The 22,264-nt window shown below is 39.9% G+C and overlaps 1 protein-coding gene across 10 annotated transcripts in view; it reads right to left on the bottom strand.

The window, feature by feature from the left end:
* Positions 1-22,264, bottom strand: part of PPP1R9A (protein phosphatase 1 regulatory subunit 9A) — a 541,608-nt gene that overhangs the window by 81,297 nt on the left and 438,047 nt on the right. For 6 of the 10 annotated variants that reach the window (XM_029588910.1, XM_029588912.1, XM_029588915.1 and 3 more), the window contains 2 exons: positions 12,989-13,027; positions 862-1,019 (listed from right to left, as the gene is read on the bottom strand). In XM_029588910.1, the coding sequence (XP_029444770.1) occupies positions 862-1,019; positions 12,989-13,027 (197 nt within the window). The remainder of the gene's footprint in view (positions 1-861; positions 1,020-12,988; positions 13,028-22,264) is intronic. The other 4 variants (XM_029588913.1, XM_029588919.1, XM_029588918.1 and 1 more) reach the window with 1 other exon arrangement.

The raw sequence follows: 22,264 nt of genomic DNA, 5'->3' as shown, positions 1-22,264 counted from the left end.
GGTAACAATTCAAAGCAACGCTTGCTCTGAAATTATGTCATTTTATTAAGAAATTAACAGATTGTTATGCATTTGAAAACCAAAATAAATGCCATAAGCATTCATAGCGCTCTCACATACATCATACATTTTTGATGCTTAAAATTTGGGGTGTACTGAATGTTACATTTAAGTATTTGGCTGAATATCCAATGACAGATTTCAATTATCAAAATCAAAGTGCATGTTATAACCTAAATATTATCAGGATGTCCCTTAACATGAATAGAGCTTAGACGTGACACTGTTTAAAAGGCAATAGTGCAGGTGTTGTGCAGTATATGTACACCTGCATTAAAGCAGCATGCCAATATTACAAATTCATTATTTCTTTTTTGAGAAGTTGGCCAGAGATGGGCAATGAAATTCAGTGCACCCCTACTTACATGTTTCCTAAGATCACTAAACCAAACATTAAATACAAAAACGAATGAGGAAAACAAATACAGGATACAAATAGAGTTGCTTAAGTATGACTTCCTCCCTCTGTAACGTAAAGAAACAGTTTCATATGCCGATGTGCATTCTGCTATATTAAGTGTTAACTCATGACGCTCACAGTAGCAAAGGACACAATCTAAATCATGAATCGATAGCATTTGGATAAATCAGAATAAAGCATGCTGTTCCCAGCGAGACAAACAGATGTGTGGTCTCCAAGGAGACTGGGCTTGCTCACTATTCAACCATTATTCCCAGCAACCATGCACGGATAACTTGCCTTATAACAGAACTACACAGAAAGATGAAGATGTAGAACAAACCAGACCCCCAGAGGTTATGAAGCATAAAACATACAATTTAAATAGATGGTCTGCTTACCTTCCTTTCCAGGCTGTCCTCGCCATCAGTGGAACTGATACTGTCACACAGTCTTGCTCTGGAGGGTTTCTGCCGTTTATTCTTCACAGAGAGCTGGACACGAGTTTTCATTGCTTTGGAATCCAGCCTGTCTGTTTCTGGGACAACTTCATTGAGATCTGTGAAAACGGGAGTTTCATGGTTATTTAATAACTCCCTACACTATTCAAGGGAAAAGAATTATGGAAAAATTACAGCTCTTGGATTGTTTTTTTTTTCATATTATTATAAAGAGTGCCTACTATGTCTACGATATATACAGGGAGCATAACTTTCAAATGTATCCATGGTATTGGATTTGTGCACACAAGTGGACGCTCAGATTTTCAATTCTGTTCTGAAAGTACACACGTATGTTTCATTACATGCAAATATTTCCAATGTAATGGAAGTGCATACTTGTCTACCTATTTTATAAACATATACATGTATGTATATATACATATTATTTTAACATGCTGTTTATTGAACAGTTGAGATTGTTTACAATCCATTAGAAACAATTTTCTTGATCTCCCCATTTGCCGTAATTTTATAGCAGCTCCCTATATTCCAGTATTTAATGAGTCATATGAATATAATAGCCCATCATTTATTCTTCAATTTGCCATCTTTCCCTTTTGCTTTCCTACGCACATATAAATCCTCAATCTGTAGGCGGACATCTTCAGATATATGATTCAAAAACGGTCTCCAGATGTACTGAAAATTCTTGGCATGATTCCGTTTTCAGTGACATCAATTTAGCCTCTAGCGTCTCTTATGAAGATCTGCTAATTTCATGTATCTCATGTCGATTATAGATGGATCTATTGCCATTCATTTCACTAAAATACATAGTTTCCCCAATCATACAGCATTTATAAGAAATTTTGACTACTTTCATCCATAGAGTTTAATGGGAGATCCAATCCTAACAAACAAACTTCTATCAGTAATGGTATAGATCGCCCTAACCAAAGGGTTAATTTCTCACCAACAGTTTTCCAGAAACTATCAATACATGAACAATGCAATGTCCCGTGCAGAAATGTAGCATTAGGGGTTGTACATTTTAAACACCACCTTTGATTAGCAATGCCCTTTCTAAATGCTTGCATTGGTGAAATAATGATTTTTTTTTTATATATGTATTTGTAATTCTCTGATTTGTATTGAGCATATATTTTGGCATTACAGGCATATATTTCATCTTCAGACATGGAGATTTGAAGATCCATAATCCATTGTTTTGCAATGGAAAATATAAGTTTATGGCTTATAAGAATTTATGTATTAGTGATAATACATATTTTCCTTGAATACAAGTGAACACAAAATGTTGGCATGCCCCTGATGTCCAGGTAACCGACTTCAAGTCATATGTTTTCTCTATATAATTAGAAATTTGGAGATATGTTAAATAATCCTTTTGCTGAAAATTTAAGTGTTTGATACAGTAGTCAAAAGAATATATCTTTGTTTTGTATATCAATAAACTTGTATACTATATTTGTGTGTCATTTTAAATTTTTTATACTTACTATGAAGAGCACCTGATGGAAACCTAGGAATACCATGTAGATGGAACAAAAATGATTTCTCCCACAGTACTTCCAATACCCTCCCCGTAAATGTTACTAAGCATAAACAACAGATTTCATCCTCAGTTGTCCAAGTGAGCTGGTTTGGTAATTCTGAGTGGAAAGCATGTAATACAAACTTTGGAGAGAATGGTATCATTAACCTTTCATCCATAGGAGAGTCAATAAAGGAGAACTTGTCTCCAATCCAATCAGCCACATATCGCAATAAGCACGCCACATTATATAAACAAATATTTGGAAATTCCAACCCTCCCTCTTCTTTAGACATCATTTTACTTCTGGCCAAACTAGGTGTTTTCCCTTTGCTTCATAATCAATTGAATATTCTTTTTCTTGAGAATCAATCGGGATCATTTGTAAACTGAACTTAGGAAAGAGCACCTGTTTAATTAATGCTATTCATCCAGCTCTTCGTTTTTAACTGGAATTCTTTAATAAATGGAGTAATATTGAGCAAGTACCACTGGGAAGAATCTTCATAGATTTTAAGGCCCAGATAAGTAAGAGTATTTCCTGCCCATTTTAATGGATATTGTTTCCCTGAATTTTTTTTTTCAGTATCCTGTCAAGTCTAGCGCTTCTGTTTTATCTAAGTTTAGGCATAGCCTTGAAAAATGCCCATATACAGCAAATAAATCTAAAACTTTTTGCAGATACATTGGAGCATTAGGTAAGAACAGAAAGATATCATCTGCAAATAAGGTTTTTAAGAAATGTGACAAGTATATTTTAAGTGCGAAACAAATAACATATATATGAGTAAGCCCCTCCCCAATTTATATGCACTGGCAGGAATTTTATAAAGTATGTACATATACCATTTTGAAAATACCTTGCGTGCATACTTGAAATCAGTTTGCTGATACCTCTGCCTACTCCCAAGTCCTTCTCCAGTTTGCCCAGATTTCCTCCCCAAAAATTGCAGACAGACAAGTCTGATTTCACTTGCACGAGTCAATTGGCCGGTGTAAAACTGTACGAATAAGTTCAATAATTTATACGCATCTCTCTCATAAATAGAAACTTTCACGCGTACGTCTTGGAACGCCTCTAGACCAGCCCTTTTTTTGTGCAGATAAAACGTAAGTGCGAAATGGTAAATGCACAGCTGCTTACACGGCTGAGAGTACAGGCTACTTACACACACATATGCTATTTTTCCGTGTGGAACCCCTTTGAAAATGTACTCAATATTCTACACGCTGCATAATTCTGAGCTGTGCAAAAAATTATGCAGGCCAGTAAATCTCTCCAGGGCAGTCAAATATCATCCAAACCAGCCAGAATATCTTTATAGCATTAGAAACTGCCTGCAGGCTGAATAGTTCAAGTTAGTTCATTTATGCAGCTTGAGAATTTTGCCGATTAACATGGTAGATTGAGAAAAACTCCACAACACACCAAGACAGGAGGCTGGACATTTTTATTCTAAAAGTTTCTTCCTAACTGTAGGCCGAAGGTGACTATTTCACCTTTGGATACATAGAAACAAACCTTGACAAACAAGTTACAGGTGATATACTTTTTTAGACTAACTTAATCCACCTGAGACTAGCTTCATCAGGTCAGTAAGAATGAGCTACAGACGAAGCTGCCAGAATACACAAGCAAACCACAGCTTACATTACAATGGTGGTATTTGTTTTCAACCCTATGAAAATTTTGAAAAGTAAAAGGACAGGAGAAGAGAGGTATTATGTGTTAATGCAGGGGTAAATAAAGGTGACAAACAGGAGAATTTGTAACTACATTTGTATGTCCAAGGTTCTAAAAAGCAGTTCTGTGGTAGTATTGTGCAATAACTGCAGACATTTCTTCAGTTCGCCTAGTGTCTATCCCTGATATAATATGTTACAATAATCTACTCAAATGGAAATCAGAGCACATACAAAACACTGAAGGTCATTTCATTCTAAAAAGATTTTTTATAGCTGACAATGGCCACAGAACTGGAAGGATGCAGTACAAGCCAAAGAAGCTGAAAATAGTTTAATTTTCTTTTTACATCCCAGCTTTCGAGACTGGTAGGCATTTCTCTGTCCCTAGAAGATTTACAATCTACAGGTAAGTTGTAAAATTGCAGGTGCCTGCACACATGTGTACAGTTGTTCTCTGTGTGTTTATATTTGTTTGGCAGAGGGACCGTGTTGCAGTGTTGGATACTTGCTGAGGTGAGATGTGCTGCAAGGCAGTGAGTATCCTGGAGGTAACCGCTAATGAAACAAAACAGACAAAATCTTTAATACACTAATAATTTAAATTCAAAATGGACCATTATAAAAGAAGCCAATGGGAAACCATCAGTTTGCCTGACATTAAATTATTGTAAAGCTTGTTGCTATGTTACGTTACAATGTGAACCGGGGTGATGTTTTTAACGTGCCCCGGTATATAAAAAAAATCTTTAAATAAATAAATAAATAAATAAATCAGTAACCAAAGGCTAAACAGTTTTTTTTAATCATAGATCCTCAATATCACTGTCCTTATATTTATGAAAAGCGTCTTACAATTGCACTTAAAATTATCGTGTATATAGGTGATCAAAACTCGTGCAAGAATTTTCGGGCGCCCAGTCACTGCCTGCACTCCAGTGTGCTGCCTCCAGGCCAGACTGCCACTTCTGCAATGGTCAGGTGAGGGTCTCGACCATTCCCATCCCTTCCTCCCCCTCTCTTTGCACCTCCTCTGCCCACTGATCCCCCCCCCCCCCCCACCCCCGTTTCCCGCTCTTGTCAATGTCTGGGACTCTCTTGCTTGTTTTCTCCCTCCTCACTCAGCTGCCTTCTGTCCAGGGGATCCCTCCTCCTACGGTATTAATCCTCCCCTGCTGCCACCGCTGCCCCAGCCCTCTCACTTCCTCCTCGTGTCTTCACTCACACCTCTCACACGCTCAATCACTTCCCTGCCACTGGCTACTCTTCCACCTAGCGCACACACACCCTATGCAAAACATTATGACAGCCAAACAAGACAAGCCCAGCAAACACAAACACATCTTTCATAAACACATCTTTCATAAACCCCTCGCCTACTGCCTACCCTTCAGATCAGAAAACCTTTGTCTTTCTATTTCTGTGGGAAGCCCCCACCCCAAAAAAAATCCCCAATCCCAACCCTTTAAATCAAATAATAACCCCCCACCCCCTGCCCCCTCCCAAGACCTGGGAAATTAAAATTGTTGGTGCTACATGTGGTCTGTCCCTGGGCGTCTGCGCGCGTTATGTAGCCAAATAGGGGAGTGCCTAACCAAATTTGCACTTCCAAATTTGTTTTGTGGTCTGGGGAGGGCTATTTTGGTGCTTTCCCGAGATCGTGCAGGTTTAGTGTATATATTTGTGTGTGAACCTCCCCCTTCCCCCAAAAAACAACCCTATGAGAAAAGTTCTCTTAAACTAACCACCCCACACTCTCCTGCCCCATCCCCCAGCCCCGCGAAAAACAGTAGCCCACCCCCTGCCCCCCCCCAGAGTTGCTGAATGAATGAAACCTGCCCCCCCCCCTCGTGACCCCTCCCCAAGATGTTCACAATAAATTCATCACCACCCCCCACCCTCCAGACCCCTCGAGACCTGATAAAAATGTCAGTCGGTGGAGCGGGCGTTCAGGAGCGGTCCGGGAGCGATGTACTGGCGTTGGTCCATCGGCTGCGAGCACTGAAACGGGTTCCGACGGCCCTTTGCCCTTACTATGTCAGTGGGGTGGAGCAATGGCAGCGGTAGGTCCTCTGACATAGTAAGGGCAAAGGTCCGCTGGATGCCAGTCCTGAAAATGGTGCTGAGGGGCCCTCGCCCTTACTATGTCACATGGGCTACTGCCGCCATTGGTGTCCTCGAGTGGCAAAGTAAGGGAAAGGGCCATCGGCGCCATGTTGAGTGCTGGCAGCCGACGGCCGTAGTGCAGGAGATGTGTCCCAGACCAGTCCTGGCCCCCCGCTGGAGCCTCCCGGACTTCTGTCAGGTTTTGTGTGTGTTGTGAGGGCCTGGGAAGTAAATCAATTTGGCATGTGTGGGGGGTGGGGGGGGGTGTGAGGAGGGTGGTGGGTGTATTTTATCTGTAAAGGAAATAGTTATCTTCCGGCGAAAAAAGTGCGCGAATGTGTTAAAATGGAAGTGAAACGTGGACCTGGACTGGCGAAATGATTAGTGTAGCGTGTGTTAGTGTAAGGTGTAACAGATGGCACTTATGTCCAGCAGATGTTGCTGTTTTCTCAAAAAAAATGTTAAACCTATTTTACCTGTCACAGGTGTGACATATCTGTAATGTAAGTACAGAAGAACCTTCCTGTATGCAAAATGAAGGTTGAGTCCAAATTTGAAAGCAATCGGTTCAGTGGTTTCTGAGATTAGTGATTTTGTCCAAACTATTTAACATTTTTATTTATATAGATATACACTGTTTTGGTTTTTAAGAAGATAGATATCCTAGTTATTTTTATACATAGACTTTTTGTGCAGTCAGTATCCTATAATTAATTTTTTAAATTTCACCTCCATTTTGACATTGACATTGGTACATTCCAAGTAATTGTGCACGGCTTTCTTTACACATCACAGTCATCATATTCATTCATGATATACTTTATTCGTGCACAACTGAAGTGCACAGATCAATATCGGCAGTACTCAAATCAGTTGTTTTGCAAAGTCCCCATCAAATCTGCATACCCACCCGCCCAATATACTAATATTTCAGCCAGCGCGAGCGGTCCACAAGATGTATTTATTATTAGAGACTTTAAAGTCTATTTTGATTCAAGTAGCCCCGTCACGTCTAGCGCCGAACAATATTAGAACAATACTTTGGGCATTTACATCCACCCATCTAACACTTTAAGGAGTGAGCGAATGGTCTATGTCACTGACATTATAATGGTTATACTTTAAATGAGCGCTTTCATATATGTCTGTTCTGTCGCAAGTTTCTAAAAGCTTACTGACCCAGCCGCACAATTAATTAGCTAGTTTCACTTTTGGTGGGAATTCTTTCCACAGTATCGCGATAACAGCATTTAAACATCCCGATCTACGCTCACAAACTTTTCATTCTCTGACTACGTGACACAGGTAAGATGCAACATGCCTAAGATATTCCTTTTTGCATTATTATAGTCCTTTTTATAGCTGCACAACTTCACAGACTACACATGAGACTGTTGCTCGGCGCGTCTAACCAAAGCCCGCATAGTCTAAAACATATGATGGTCATCCTTTGCTTTGTTGTTTCTAAAAATATAGACACTTTATATTGAATTGACATGCATTTTTCATGTTGGTAAATATGAGGGCAGCCGGCAGTGTATTTAATAAATGCATATGATGCTTTTCAATAACTCACAGCACTGATTTAAGTTCAATTCCATTCTTATGTCTCCACCGCGGTTTGTGAGTACTGCCGATATTACATTTTCCACATAATTTTTTCACACACACATTTTAAATATACAATTCTCTCTGACTCATCGTCATGGTTCAAATTTAATTGTTATCCTTTTTTCCTTGCCAACAATAGTCTTTTTTAAATTTTGACGGCTTTTTCTACCACATATACCCAATTCTATTCATTATATGCTGTTTTTATTTTGCAACAGATTTCTCAGAAATTAACTCCATATATCTTGATATCCTAATTTGGAAGTACTGTCTGCACATCATTCACTAAGGTAACCTATCTAGCCTTTTTTAACTTTTTTTTTTTTTTTTACTGTACATTTCGTCACCAGCAAGCTAAATGAGCATTAACACTGCCACCATTAAAGGTTTTTAATCATTCTTAATATTATTCATATATTTTTTAAATTACTTTCAATAACATGTTTTAAGGGTATGTTAGTGTTTGCAACGTACACTTTTATATCAACACAACTAAAATTGTTTTTTTATCATAATTTCTAACTTTAGGATTATTATTCATAGAGCTCCATTTTACCTCTTTTTTTTTATCCCTTTTTTGTTTTAATATTTTTTCATGATTTTTAATTTTTATCTAATGTTTTAGATAATTTAATTTTACATTAACAAATGTTCACTTTTTATGTGTGTACATTCTCCATATAACACCAGGTTGTTTTCCCTGTCTTAGGATTCACAATTTACATGTTGTAATGTCATAACATTGAAGTGTTACATAAGACGAGTAACCACTGGTACAGGTATTCACTGCTATGATACAAGCTTTGTTTTCACTGATGATTTCCCTCATTAAATTCACGCCCACCGTTCGCAGACACACATATACACATACATTTTGCACAACAAGCAAATGTCATGCATCAATTGTTAGCCAATATGTATTGATGTCACAATATGAACACAGTCATTTTGTCCATTTTTGGGAAATATATATATGTTTTATTATTTATTTTGATTTTAATATTTTATTAGTATTGACATACATTCATGTTCATTTGTCTACTGTATATGTATGTTTGTCATGTGTAATTTTAATTAATATTGTTCTTGTAGTAGCCCCTGAGGCAGCTCCTGCGAGAGCGAAACTCGGCCAGAGTCGGGCAATATACCAATAAAGAAGCCCTTGACACACCGATCACTATCGTTTGTTCTGCTTCCAGCATCACTGATCAGCTTCCGATTTGCTTTTTGGGTCCTACACCTTGCACTTGTCCACATTAAATTTCATCTGCGATTTGGATGCCCAATCTTCCAGTCTTGCAAGGTCCTCCTGTAATGTATCACAATCCACTTGTGATTTAACTACTCTGAATAATTTTCTATCATCCGCAAATTTGATAACTTCACTCGTCGTATTCCTTTCCAGATCATTTATATATATATATTGAAAAGCACCAGTCCAAGTACAGATCCCTGAGGCACTCTACTGTTTACCCCTTTTCCACTGAGAAAATTGACCATTTAATCCTGTTTTCTGTCTTTTAACCAGTTTGTAATCCACGAAAGGACATTGCCTCCTATCCCATGGCTTTTTAGTTTTCGTAGAAGCCTCTCTCGAGGGACTTTGTCAAACGCCTTCTGAAAATCCAAATATACTACATCTACTGGTTCACCTTTATCCACATTTTTATTAACCCCTTCAAAACAATGAAGCAGATTTGTTAGTCAAGACTTCCCTTGGGTAAATCCATGTTGACTGTGTTCCATTAAACCATGTCTTTCTATATGCTCTACAATTTTGATCTTGAGAATAGTTTCCACTATTTTTCCCGGCACTGAAGTCAGGCTCACTGGTCTATAGTTACCCGGATCGCCCCTGGAGCCTTTTTTAAATATTGGGGTTACATTGGCCACCCTCCAGTCTTCAGGTATAATGGATTATTTTTATGATAGGTTACAAATTTTAACTAATAGATCAGAAATTTCATTTTTTAGTTCCTTCAGTACCCTAGGATGCATACCATCTGGTCCGGGTGATTTGCTACTCTTTAGTTTATCAATCTGGCCTGCTACATCTTCCAGGTTCACAGTGATTTTGTTCACTTCGTCTGACTCATCACCCCTGAAAACCATCTCCGGAACTAGTATCTCCCCAACATCCTCATTAGTAAACACGGAAGCAAAGAATTCATTTAGTCTTTCTGCAATGGCCTTATCTTTCCTAAGATGTTTTTTTCGCTAAAATAGCCTCTTTCACCTCACCTTTTAACCATGACGGTAATCGTTTTGCCTTCCCTTCCACCTTTCTTAATGTGTAGAATACATATGTACTGCGCCTCTAGGATTGTATTTTTAAACAATGTCTATGCCTGTTGAACACTTAACCTTTGCAGCTGCACCTTTCAGTTTTTTTCTATTTTCCTCATTTTATCAAAGTTTCCCTTTTGATAGTTTGGTGTTAGAACTGCAGATTTACTTTTTGTCCCCCTTCCAGTTATTAGTTTAAATTTGATCATGTTATGATCACTGTTGCCAAGTGGCCTCAACACCGTTACCTCTCTCACCAAATCTTGCATTCCACTAAGAATTAAATCTAAAATAGCTCCCTCTCTTGTTGGTTCCTGAACCAATTGCTTCATGAAGCAGTTATTTATTACATCCAGGAACTTTATCTCTAGCAAGCCCTGATGTTACATTTACCCAGTCAATATTGGGGTTAACTGAAATCTCCCATTATTATTGCACTGCCAAATTGGTTAGCTTCCCTGATTTCTTTTAGCATTTCATCATCTGTCTGACCATTTTGTCCAGGTAGATGGTAGTATACTCCTATCACTATACACTTACCCAACACACATGGGATTTCTACCCATATAGAATCTACTGAGCATTTAGTCTTGTGTATGATCTTTATCCCATTGGACTCTATACCCTCCTGGACATAAAGTGCCACACCCCCACCAAGTTGATCTTCCCTATCATTGTGTATAATTTGTACCCTGATATAGCACTGACCCACTGGTTATCCTCCTTCCACCAAGTCTCTGTGATGCCAATTATGTCAATCTCATCATTTACTGCTATACACTAACTCTCCCATCTTACTTCTTAGACTTCTGGCATTGGCATACAGAATGCCAATGTGTGTTTTTTGTTTGTATTAACAACCTGCTTTTCAGTTGTTAGGGATAATTCGAAAATCATTAGCTTCAGTGATTTTTTGCATATAGGCACAAGAACTATGTTTGCTTTTAATGGAACCTCTCTGTTGGGATGCCCTAACTCTCCTGATTCATTAGTATCCTTCAAGGATACATTTCTCCGAACCATGCACTGCTGAGTGACTGTCGGCTTTCCCCCTTGTTCTAGTTTAAAAGCTGCTCTATCTCCTTTCTGAAAGTTAGTGCCAGCATCTTGGTTCCACTCTGGTTAAGGTGGAGCCCATCCTTTCGGAAAAGTCTCCCCTTTCCCCAAATGTTTCTCCAGTTCCTTATAAAGCTGAATCCCTCTTCCCTGCACCATTGTCTCCCATCCACACATTGAAACTCTGGAGCTCTGCCTGCCTCTGGAGACCTGCATGTGGAACAGGAAGCATTTCAGAGAATGCCACCCTGGAGGTTCTGGATTTCAGCTTCCTACCTAAAATCCTAAATTTGGCTTCCAGAACCTCTCTCCCACAGTTTCCTATGTCGTTGGTGCCCACATGTACCACGATAGCCAGTTTCTCCCCAGCACTGTCTGTAATCCTATCTAGGTGACGCATGAGGTCTGCCACCTTCGCACCAGGCAGGCAAGTTACCAGGCGGTCCTCATGTCCACCAGCCACCCTATCTACATTTCTAATAATCGAATCACCAACCATGATGGCCGGCCTAACCCTTCCCTCCTGGACAGTAGCCCTGGGAGACTTGTCCTCAGTGCGAGAGGACAATACATCACCTGGAGAGCAGGTCCTTGCTACAGGATCACTTCTTGCTACACCAGGGTGATGTTCTTCTACTGGGAGACCTTTCTGATCCAAGGCAGCACTGGGGCTGCCAGACTGGATTTAGGACTTGGCTACTATGTCCCTGAAGGTCTCATCAATGTACCTCTCTGTCTGCCTCAGCTCCTCCAAGTCTGCTACTCTAGCAGAAAATTCAAAAATTAAAAATGGTATGAATACCAATAAGGCTTTCACCAACATATGGGACAGCCTAATTAACAAAAATCAGTGTACATAATAGAGATGTGCATTCGTTTTTGCCGAATTGGAAAATTTCAACAAAATTGTCCAATTCGGCATGGATCGGAGGACCCAAAAAAACGATCGGGTTTTCCTCGAAATTTCTGGGAAAAATCATTTTTCGGGTTAGCACGGAAGGAGGAGCACATTTATTTTAAAAAAACCCAAACCCACCCCAACCCTTCAAATTTACTTAATTACAACCCCCCCCCCCCCAAACTTGCCTAAAGTCCCTGGTGGTCCAGCAAGGGTCCTGTTCTCAGGCCGTCGGCTGCCAGTAAACAAAATGATGCTGGTAGATAATGGTGCGGGCCATCCATTGCTCCTTCCATGAGACGGGGCCGACCAATGGCACCGGTAGCCCCTGTCATATGGTAAGGGCAAAGGACCACTGGTGCCATTTTGTTTATTGGCAGCAGACGGCGCGAGAGGGAGAGATCGCTCCCGGGACCCTGCTGGACCACCAGGGCTTTTAGTAAGTCTTGGGTGGGGGGGGGGGGTTTGTATTTAAGTAAATTTGAAGGGTTGGGGTGCTGGGTTTTTTCCGTTTTTTTTCAGTGAAAATTGTCGAGAAAAAACCCCCAACCCGTTGGAAAATAAAGTTTTCCACAGGTCGCCCGACCTGACAGATAAAAACGAAGCACATCTCTAGTACATAAAGAAAACAGTGTTCTCTGTTTATTTTGATACGTTTAAGAGAGGACCTTTTTGAGCTTTGGAGTTTTTTGGTATGTTTCTATGTTTAACAGACACTGTTGTCCCACACTCCAAAGCTTAAGATGGAGGTTACCAAGTCTGACTTACTGACCCAATAAATAAGCTGTTTTTTGGTTGGTTTTTTTTTTTATAGGATATCCACAATGAATATGCATGAGATAAATTTACAATATTGGATCTTCTGCATAAAAAGCTGCATTTGCACTTACCAAATACATCATCAAGGTCACCACCTTTCACAGCTCCTCCTGCAAATATTCATAAAATTATTGGTTAATGATATTTATGCTTACAGGTGTATATTATAAAAACTCTACAAAGTACCCAAATGATCAGCACACTTGAATATTACAACCAAATAACTCGTAACTGATGGTAGTGCAGGGGCCTCTGCAAAATTGCTCAATGATCTCAGTGGACAACTTGGTATGGGAACACTGTTAGGAGCTGGTAAAATGCGAATGGATGACATTTGTTTCCAACCCTGGAAACAGCAAAAATATGCAACTTGAATTAACGGAGATTTGGACCAGCTCAACAGGAGCAGTCTCAGCAGCAAGCGCCAGTTCTTCTGCTCCTATCTGTGTAACCTTTCTGCCACAACACAAGAAACTTAAGAGCAAATCCCGAGACTGAGGCAGACGAGCCCTTTCTGTTGCTTCACCGTAGGCATGGAAATTTAATTTCATTTGCATAGCAATGTCAATTAATGTTATTTTTAATTCAAAGCTTTGGCAGGGCCTGAATAACTTCTGCAAGCTTTTCTCTCATTTCTCTTCGTGGTGCAACAGCCAAAACAGGTTTTGTGCAACCTGCTGGGTGCTACCAACACTCAGAAGTGCAAATAATTGTCAGCCACTCCAGTGTGGCACACCATGCTCCAACGGCCTACAATTCAGGCTTATTTTAAACATTTAAAAAGGATGAAGGCATCATTAAAACATCATTAAAATGATATTAAAAAACAAAATTAGAATACCAAGACCACCTGCTCAAAAGTCTTTCACATTGTGCCAACTTAACTGTATCCTTTAAATAATAAGAATCCCATAATAACTAGTATTAGCTGCAACTACGGGTTACAGGCCCTTTAAAGCAGTGGCTCTTATTCAGGTCCTAGGGAGCACGCTATCCAGTCTTGTTTTTCAGGCTAGCTGTAACAAACAGTATGAGACAAATCTGTATACATCAGCCAGATCATTTGAACCAATGTCTGTTAGCAAACTGTGGTTTCTACTTTCTTGAGTTAACTTGGTCTAGACGTACTGCAGGCAGTGTTCATAGCCATGGCGAAGAATGAGCACATTATATTTGAATACCCGTTAATAGTTGTATGCATTAATAGTTAAGTATAATACACCATAAGTGAAGCCAGTATTTTGTCCCACATTTTATCTGTGCTAGAAATTTCAATGGTATGAGAGTTCATCTAATACAGTGAGCAAGCAATGTACGTTGGCATGGTACCAAAAAAACATCTCCTAAGGAGATGTAAGGTAATATGCATTAACATGCATTATTTAAAGCCGCTCCCGTTATTTTTGATGGGGGCTATTCATTAATAAAGTATATTAATGCACATCTCAGGTTGATAAATAGACTCCATCGAACTTCTCCTCAGGGCAAGCTATGGAGGTAATGTTTCTAGATGCCATAAATAACTGCTTCAGGGAGCAGCTGGTCCTGAACCCAGGAATGGAGATTCTACTTTAGATCTGGTTCTCAGTGGAATGCAGGACCTGGTGCAAGAGGCCATAATGGTTTTTTTTTCAGGCTATCCATGACATGATGGAGCCGCCTGACAATAATGATCACAACACAATCACATTTGACATAATTGAGGAAGCATGATAAATACAATTACAGCATTAGGATTTACCTTTAAAAAAAGACTATGATAAAATGAGGAAATTAGTTAGAAGGAAACTGAAAAAAACAAATTACAAGGACTAAAGAGTCTATATGAGACATGGATGTTACTTAAAAACACCATGTTAGAAGTCCAGATATATTGTAGTCTGTAGGTCACAAATCTGAGTTAGGCCAAGAACCATTTTCTCCGAGTGAAACTAAGATGGAGGACAGCAAGGGCTTTGAATTTTCCACTATGCCTTGGAAGACTACAGACATCGTTGGAAGACTACAGACATTACAGAAAAACAAGGTTATAAACTATTTGAGAAGACTCCTTGCCTGAAACAAAGAACTCAACACAGATTGGATATTGCTTATCTTTAAGGCATTCTTAAGACTATGTGGTCATCTAGACAAAGATGAACACTTCTCCAAAAAGGAAACTCTTCCAAATCAAAAGGCTGCACTTGGTCCTCATCTATATGCAAAGTAGTAATAAAATCTTCTTCAGGGACATCAAAAGCAAGAAGCCTGCCAGGGAGTCAGTTGGCCATTTGAACAGGGGTAGAAGGGTGCTAAGGGAATAGGAAAGCAAAATTAATTTTTTGGTTCAGCCTTCATTGCAAAGGATGTTAGGGAGATATTGTATGCTGGATCCACTGTTTGTAGTTAAGATTCGGAGGACCCAACACAAATGAATGTGAATCTGGAAGAGGTGCTGGAGCAACTGACAATCTATATACTCGTGGTATAAAATCAGGACTGGATGGTATTCACCCACAGCGCTGAAGAAATTCAGATATTATTAAAATCTGCCAGGGGGTTATCCTGGAAACTACAGACCAGTAAAGCTGGATGTTGGTGCTGGACAAAATGGTAGAAACGATGGTCAAGAACAGAATTAATAAACTACCCTGGGCCTGCCTTACTTAAATAGCTATACAGAGCTCTGGCCAGACTGTTAAATTGATTGATTAGTACTCTTAAGTGATTAGGATTCCAAACAAATATACAGGTGCTCCACAGAGGCAAAGTGACAAGATGTCTCTTATTCGGTGCAATAATTGAGGATCTCTACTCCAGAGGCAGACGTCCACCCAGAAACAGAGTATGTACCACCTGTTTACAGTTCTCCGCACTAAACAAAGGAGTTGGCTGACATTATAGAGCAGGGGTGGCACTCGAGAGCCATAAACAGGCCAGGTTTTCAGGATATTCACAATGAATATGCATGAGATAGATTTGCATACAATGGAAGCAGTGCATTCAAATCTATCTCATCCATATTCATTGTGGATATCTTGAAAACCTGGGTTGTTTGTGGTGTCTCTAGGACTGGAGTTCGCCAACAAATTAAGGAAACCTCCATTAATACACAACATCTACAAAATCATCTACCACTCCTACAAAGGAGCCAAAAAACTGATATAGAAGGGTCACAGTGGACTCTGGTAAGACAAGACCCATGACACAGACATCCTCCTCAAACCATACCCATACAGACTGCCTTCACAGCAACAGAAACAGATTATACCTTACAAGGTGTATCTCAAATATTAGATGAGTTCAATAAAGACATCCACTGTTCACAAAAATCCAAAGATCCCAAAATAGAAATATCTTTCTCTTAGGGGGCATTAACTTGGAGATGCTTGTAAGGCAAAAAAAAAAAAAAAAGAAGTCAAATGGCTACTAGGATCCTCAGCTAACAGGAATCACAAACCAGATTCTTTGTACTATCACAGAAGATATGCAATTCTGACACTGATCTTAGCATCCATTTGGATACCAATGACCTGGCAATAAATGAAGTCCAGACAGTTTTCCAGGCTTTAGGGAATGGGCTCCAGCATTAGGCAAGGACAGTAGCATTTTCAGAAGTATTGTATGGTAAGGGAGATGAAAGGCTTGGTTGTATCACCAACTTTGTAGCTGCAACTCAATGCAGCAGTGATGTGGTTGCATTGTGCTTCCTGGAAGGCATGGGGGGAACCTGGCCAGAGCAGCAGCTGCAACCCTAAAGAGGATACAGTGCCATTGGGTTCCATGTGGAAATTTGATCTACTTTGGGAAGATGCATATAAAATTGCCGCAAGGCAGACTAGATGCGTGTTTTTGATCTTTACCTGCCGTCATTTCCTATGGGACTATGTTTCTAACATGGCTTAACCACAGACTGCATGTACTTTCCCTTTGAAAATTATTCCACTAAAACTACCTGCACACAGTTGCATCTTAATTTGTGTGCAGATAATTTTCTTGGGAAAAAAAAATTACATGCATGCTTTTGAGAAGGCAATCCTATGCACGTAGTTCCAAACCTCATCCCGACCTCACCCACAGGACTGTCTCTTCAGACTGTGGGTAACCATAAATGCATACAGGAATATCGGGGCGGGGGAGCAATTTTGTAAAAGCCCATTTCCATGGGCACTGTTTTACCTGTGGAAATGACTTTGAAAGTAACCCTTATGGTAGAGATTCCAACTGGAATAAGATGACAAGTCAGGTCAAACAGGGATGTCTGCTTGGATCTCTGTTTAATATTCTTACCAGTGATTCTTTTTTGCCAATATCAACTGGATTACACCGTAAAAGGATAAACCAAAGATTACATAGAATACGAGCTTTCAAGATCATGCAGATTTCTTCACTTGTGACTTGAAAAAGTGATACAAATTCTCTGGGAGAACAGATGGATAGCTAGCAAGATGAAATTTAATGTACTCCTGTTTACGGTATTACAACATTCAAGCAACATACTTTCAAGAGGGGCAATACATGCCAGCATTAACCAGAGAGAGAGTATCTAATATGGAGATTAGGGCATAAAACTAAGGGAGCTTAAAGGAAAAGTGGAAGCAAGAAACAAAGATGTCATCCTTGCACCCTATAAAGCTTTTGACAGGCCACATTTTTGGGAACTATCAGAGCTTAGGGATGAGTGAAAAACAGCACAGATCAATCACACAAGTCAATAATTCAAACAGGGTTTATTTGGAAACTTTAAACCACAAAAGAAATAGCTTCATCAGCAGTAAACAGGAACATAATCATAGCTTATCTTTAGTTTCCTCCAAGCAAATAATAAAAGACAACAGTATAGTGAAGGTCTCTCACTCTTCAGGCAGAGCATCTGCCACAGGTCAGGAGCTCTGCAAACATTCTGCTGTCCAGGCCACGACCAGGCTTATTTCTCCCTGATTATGGAAATGTCTTCATCCAGGAAGCAGTCAGCCTCATCTTGCTGGCAGTACTTTCCTTCGGTCTCATAGGCAGAAGACTTGCAAACTCTGGCTTGAATTTAGACATAGGTTGTCCACCTGTAACATTGGGTAGAAGATATCCCTATCTTGTTATAGGCATCTATTCTTAAAAAATATATTAAAAAGCAAGAAAAACTACAAAAATTGGCCACTTAATTATAGGGAATACAAGAGATTACAATATCCTGAAAAACTTTTCAGACTGTGGTTACTTTCCTTAGAAAAAGAGTTTTGATGGGATATAATCACAATGTACAAATTGGCTAAACATTAAAAGACAAGTTTTGTTGATCCAGTGCCTTAATTCATCACGTATCTGAGGGTCAGGAAGACATTTTTGTTCACTGTGCTTCAGTATTGGCTACAGGTAACATGATTTGTTTGTCATTTTCATATATTTTCTTCCAGGTAAAGACAGCTTTAAGGCACAAGTCACTTCACCTTCCATTGCCACTAGCACAATTTGGGATTGTAAGCCCTTTGGGAATAGGGAAAATACCTACTGTACCTGAATGCAATCTGTTTTGAAGTGTCACAAAAGGCGTAATATAAAATTTAAAAGATTAGAATGAGAAGAAAATTGGATAAAATAGGCCTCTTCTACACTTTTTTCCAGTTCAATTATGTACTTATAATTGAGATAACTGTCCATGCCAAGACAAAAGAGATGACTGAAAGCAGTACTGCGATTAGAAAATGGAATTAAATTACTTGTACTCACATAGATTTTCTCAGAGATTGCAAAGATGTTTACCCATACCAGATGTTCTCAGAGGACAGTAGGATACATAAGCTTTTCACACATGGGTGACCTCAGCCAAACTGAGCCCAGGTCAGAGCTTTACTCAAGCTCTACACTTTTAAAACTGTTCTACTGAGAATGTGCAAGAGCGCCTACGTCTGTGGTGAGTGCGAAGAACCCCTCTCAGTTCAGTATAAATCCATAAAATTTAGAGAGACCAACTCCTAGAAAAGGTAGGTGGGATTGTGAAAACTATATATCCTGTTGTGTGCTGAAAGTATCTGTTGCAGGTAAACAACTTTACTTACTCAGTGCTTCAACTGCCAGGATGGGCAAGCAAGATGGGCCGTATCGTCTTTTTTTTACCATCATGTTTCTATGTTTTTTCAAGGACAAGCAAGATACATGAGTCCTCACACATGGGAGTCCTCAGCTACCAGGTGCCTTGAAATAAAAAAACGGAAAATGTCATAATGCCTCTGTATCACTTCATGGTGAGACCGCACTTTGAACACTGTGTACAATTCTTGTCGCCGCATCTCAAAAAAGATATAGCTGTGATGGAGAAGGTACAGAGAAGGGCAACCAAAATGATAAAGGGGATGTAACAGCTCCCCTATGAGGAAAGGCTAAAGAGGTTAGGGCTGTTCAGCTTGGAGAAGAGACGGTTGAGGGGGATATGATAGAGGTCTTTAAGATCATGAGAGGTCTTGAATGAGTAAATGTGACTCGGTTATTTACACTTTCGAGTAATAGAAAGACTAGGGGGCATTCCATGAAGTTAGCAAGTAGCACATTTAAGAATAATCGGAGAAAATTATTTTTCACTCAACGCACAATAAAGCTCTGGAATTTGTTGCCAGAGGATGTGGTTAGTGCAGTTAGTGTAGCTGGGTTCAAAAAAGGTTTGGATACGTTTTTGGAGGAGAAGTCCATTTATGGCTATTAATCAAGTTTACTTAGGGAATAGCCACTGCTATTAACTGCATCAGTAGCATGGGATCTTCTTAGTGTTTGGGTAATTGCCAGGTTCTTGTGGCCTGGTTTGGCCTCTGTTGGAAACAAGATGCTGGGCTTGATAGACCCTTGGTCTGACCCAGCATGGCAATTTCTTATGTTCTTATGAAAAAACAATAGTACAAAAGGGCAAATATCAGGTTTTTGTTGGCAATGGGAAGATCTGTAATCTTCTCTTTTTTTTTTTTCAGGCATCCTGAAACAACAAGAATGAGCCCTAGGGGAGATGGAATTGTATTCTAAACCCCCAAATAATCCATGCAAGACAGTCTGATCAAATCTACTGTCATATCCGGTATCCCTATCCAAACAGTAGTAAGTTGTGAATGTGTGGATAGAAAACCATGTCATAGCTTTGCAAATCTCTCCAATGGAGGTTGATCTCAAGTGGACCACCAATGTTGCCATGGCTTTGAAACTATGAGCCTTGGCATGCTTTTCCAGAGTCAGATCTGTCTGAGCGTAACATCTGCTATTCAATTTGACAGTATGCATTTGGCTACAGCAATTAGTTATACTGGGATCAAAAGAAACAAAAAGTTGGGGATCCAAGGTGGTCGCAGGGTAAGTCACAACACTGGTGAGGTCCGAGACCCTTTTAACTGCTGCCTTTTTTTTTTTTTAATTTCCTATGACTCATAAGCTCAAGGGCAAGGTAAAGGAATTTCACCCTGATCTCTCCCAGCCATCTCAATTTTGTCAAACCTCAATGGCTGAACTGAGAGCAACCCTTGGCAGTTTACTCAATGCTTCTACTGCTGAGAGGACTGGAAGTGACCGTCCGGCTGGATACCAAGGTTTGCCTCAGCCCAAATGAGCTTGCTGCTTCCCCAGTGGTGAATCATGGAGCTGTGGCTTGCCAGAAATGTTAGAGTGTACAGAACCTAAAGAGGAAGTAAAGACGGAAGCTACTGTGGCACCAAGGAATGAATCACTGACAGAAATGGCAAGGCTACCGGAGGCATTACGATCTGGATCCACAGGTGAGAGAGTTAGTAAACGTTGGTATTTTAGGAGGTGCTACATCAGACTCATGTCTGGCTAAGAAACCTCCTTTAATTAAACCTTCCACCATCACCCTGCGGACTCTGTTCTGCCCTGGTCTCACCAGAGAAATTAAATGTCCTCTTTAACTGTTACCTCTCATATTCAACTAACAGTACAGGCCTAAGAAATTGTCCTAGATTCTCATGCTAAGACAATTGACTAGCTTGGGCTAGTACAGGATAAGTCTGTGGTTCATCGGAAAAATGAAAACTCTGCAAGGCAGCTCAACCTTTGCCTGTTGAATTTCCTAAATTTTCCCTGACCTCTCCCCTAGACCTCTTAAAAGTATTTACAAGATGTCCTTAGTATCCCAGGAGAGATGATGACATGTTAGTAAGAATTACTTTTTGTCTTTTGGGAAAAGATTTGGTGTCAGGAAGGAAAGACTCAGACAGTCTGGATTTGACTGGGCAACTGGAGGAATCCTCGGCAGAAGAGAACAAAAAAGCCACAGTATTAATTACTTTTGTTTTTCCACAGGATCATGATATTTTGCGTCTGTTCTTTTGCAATCATCAGAAATTAATTTTAGTCCAAAAATTATGGATTTTTCCAGACCTTGGTAAGCCTACCTAGGAACAGAGAAAGAAATGCATTACTATGCGTCAAGAGGTATCTTCTTTCAGGTCAGGAACTTCAGCTGACAGGAGTTTACTGGTTCAAAGAAAGTTTTCATCAGATCCCATGATAGTGGGATGCTTCAAAAGAAGCAAGCCTTGCATAAATTGAACTAAAGGGTGTACAGAGTTGGGTTTACCTTTTGCATGTTGATAAGCACTAATTGCATTAAGGTGAACCCTAACAGTTAGTTTATAAACCAGACTCTAAAAAAATCATAGAAGGTATTCAAGCAGTTTTCATGTGGGAAGCAGAAAGGAACTAAGGACTTTCTCTTACACCTCAAGGCAAACCTTTCTAGAAGACATAAGAATATGAGAGAACCTCTGACAGATTTAAGGAATTCAATACCATCTTCTTAACATACAGGCTGGCTGTGAGGACTAGAGACCTTATGATGGGAAGAAGCAATGCTCCCTGGCTCTGTGCAATGAGGGTTGCAGAATTTGCCAACCTGGCTGGTTTCCCTGATGGACAACTCCTGGAGAAGTGAGAATCTAATCTTTCTTGTCAAATAAGGGGCTACGAGAATTATAGTCCTTTGGTCTATCCTGAGTTTTAGGTGGTCTTTGCCACCAGAGAATTGAAGGATGTGTATTCACAAAACCCTCTCGCCAAGTTATAGGGATGGCATCTAAGGCTACTTTGCTCCATAAACCTCTGCTGGAACAGAATTGAGAAATCATTCTTTTCAGAGGAGACACCAATAGATCTACAATGGGTATTCCCCACTCGCAGCGTATCTGAATTACTACTCTTTTGGTCTGGAACCATTTGTGTGGATCCAGGGTTTGACTTGGTTTGCCTGCTAGGGTATTGTCCTTGCTCCCCTGATAAGTGGCTCTCTGAGTTATTCCCTGCAAAGTGACAAGACCACATTCTGAAAGACTCTCAACAAAGAAGGCAGGATCCTGTTTCTCCTATCTTGTTTATGTAAAACA

Source organism: Rhinatrema bivittatum, chromosome 2, assembly GCF_901001135.1.
Source record: "Rhinatrema bivittatum chromosome 2, aRhiBiv1.1, whole genome shotgun sequence".
In the NCBI taxonomy this organism is placed as follows: domain Eukaryota; kingdom Metazoa; phylum Chordata; class Amphibia; order Gymnophiona; family Rhinatrematidae; genus Rhinatrema; species Rhinatrema bivittatum.
Note: the sequence above shows the minus strand (reverse complement) of the source record. Positions and strands in the feature narration are given on the sequence as shown.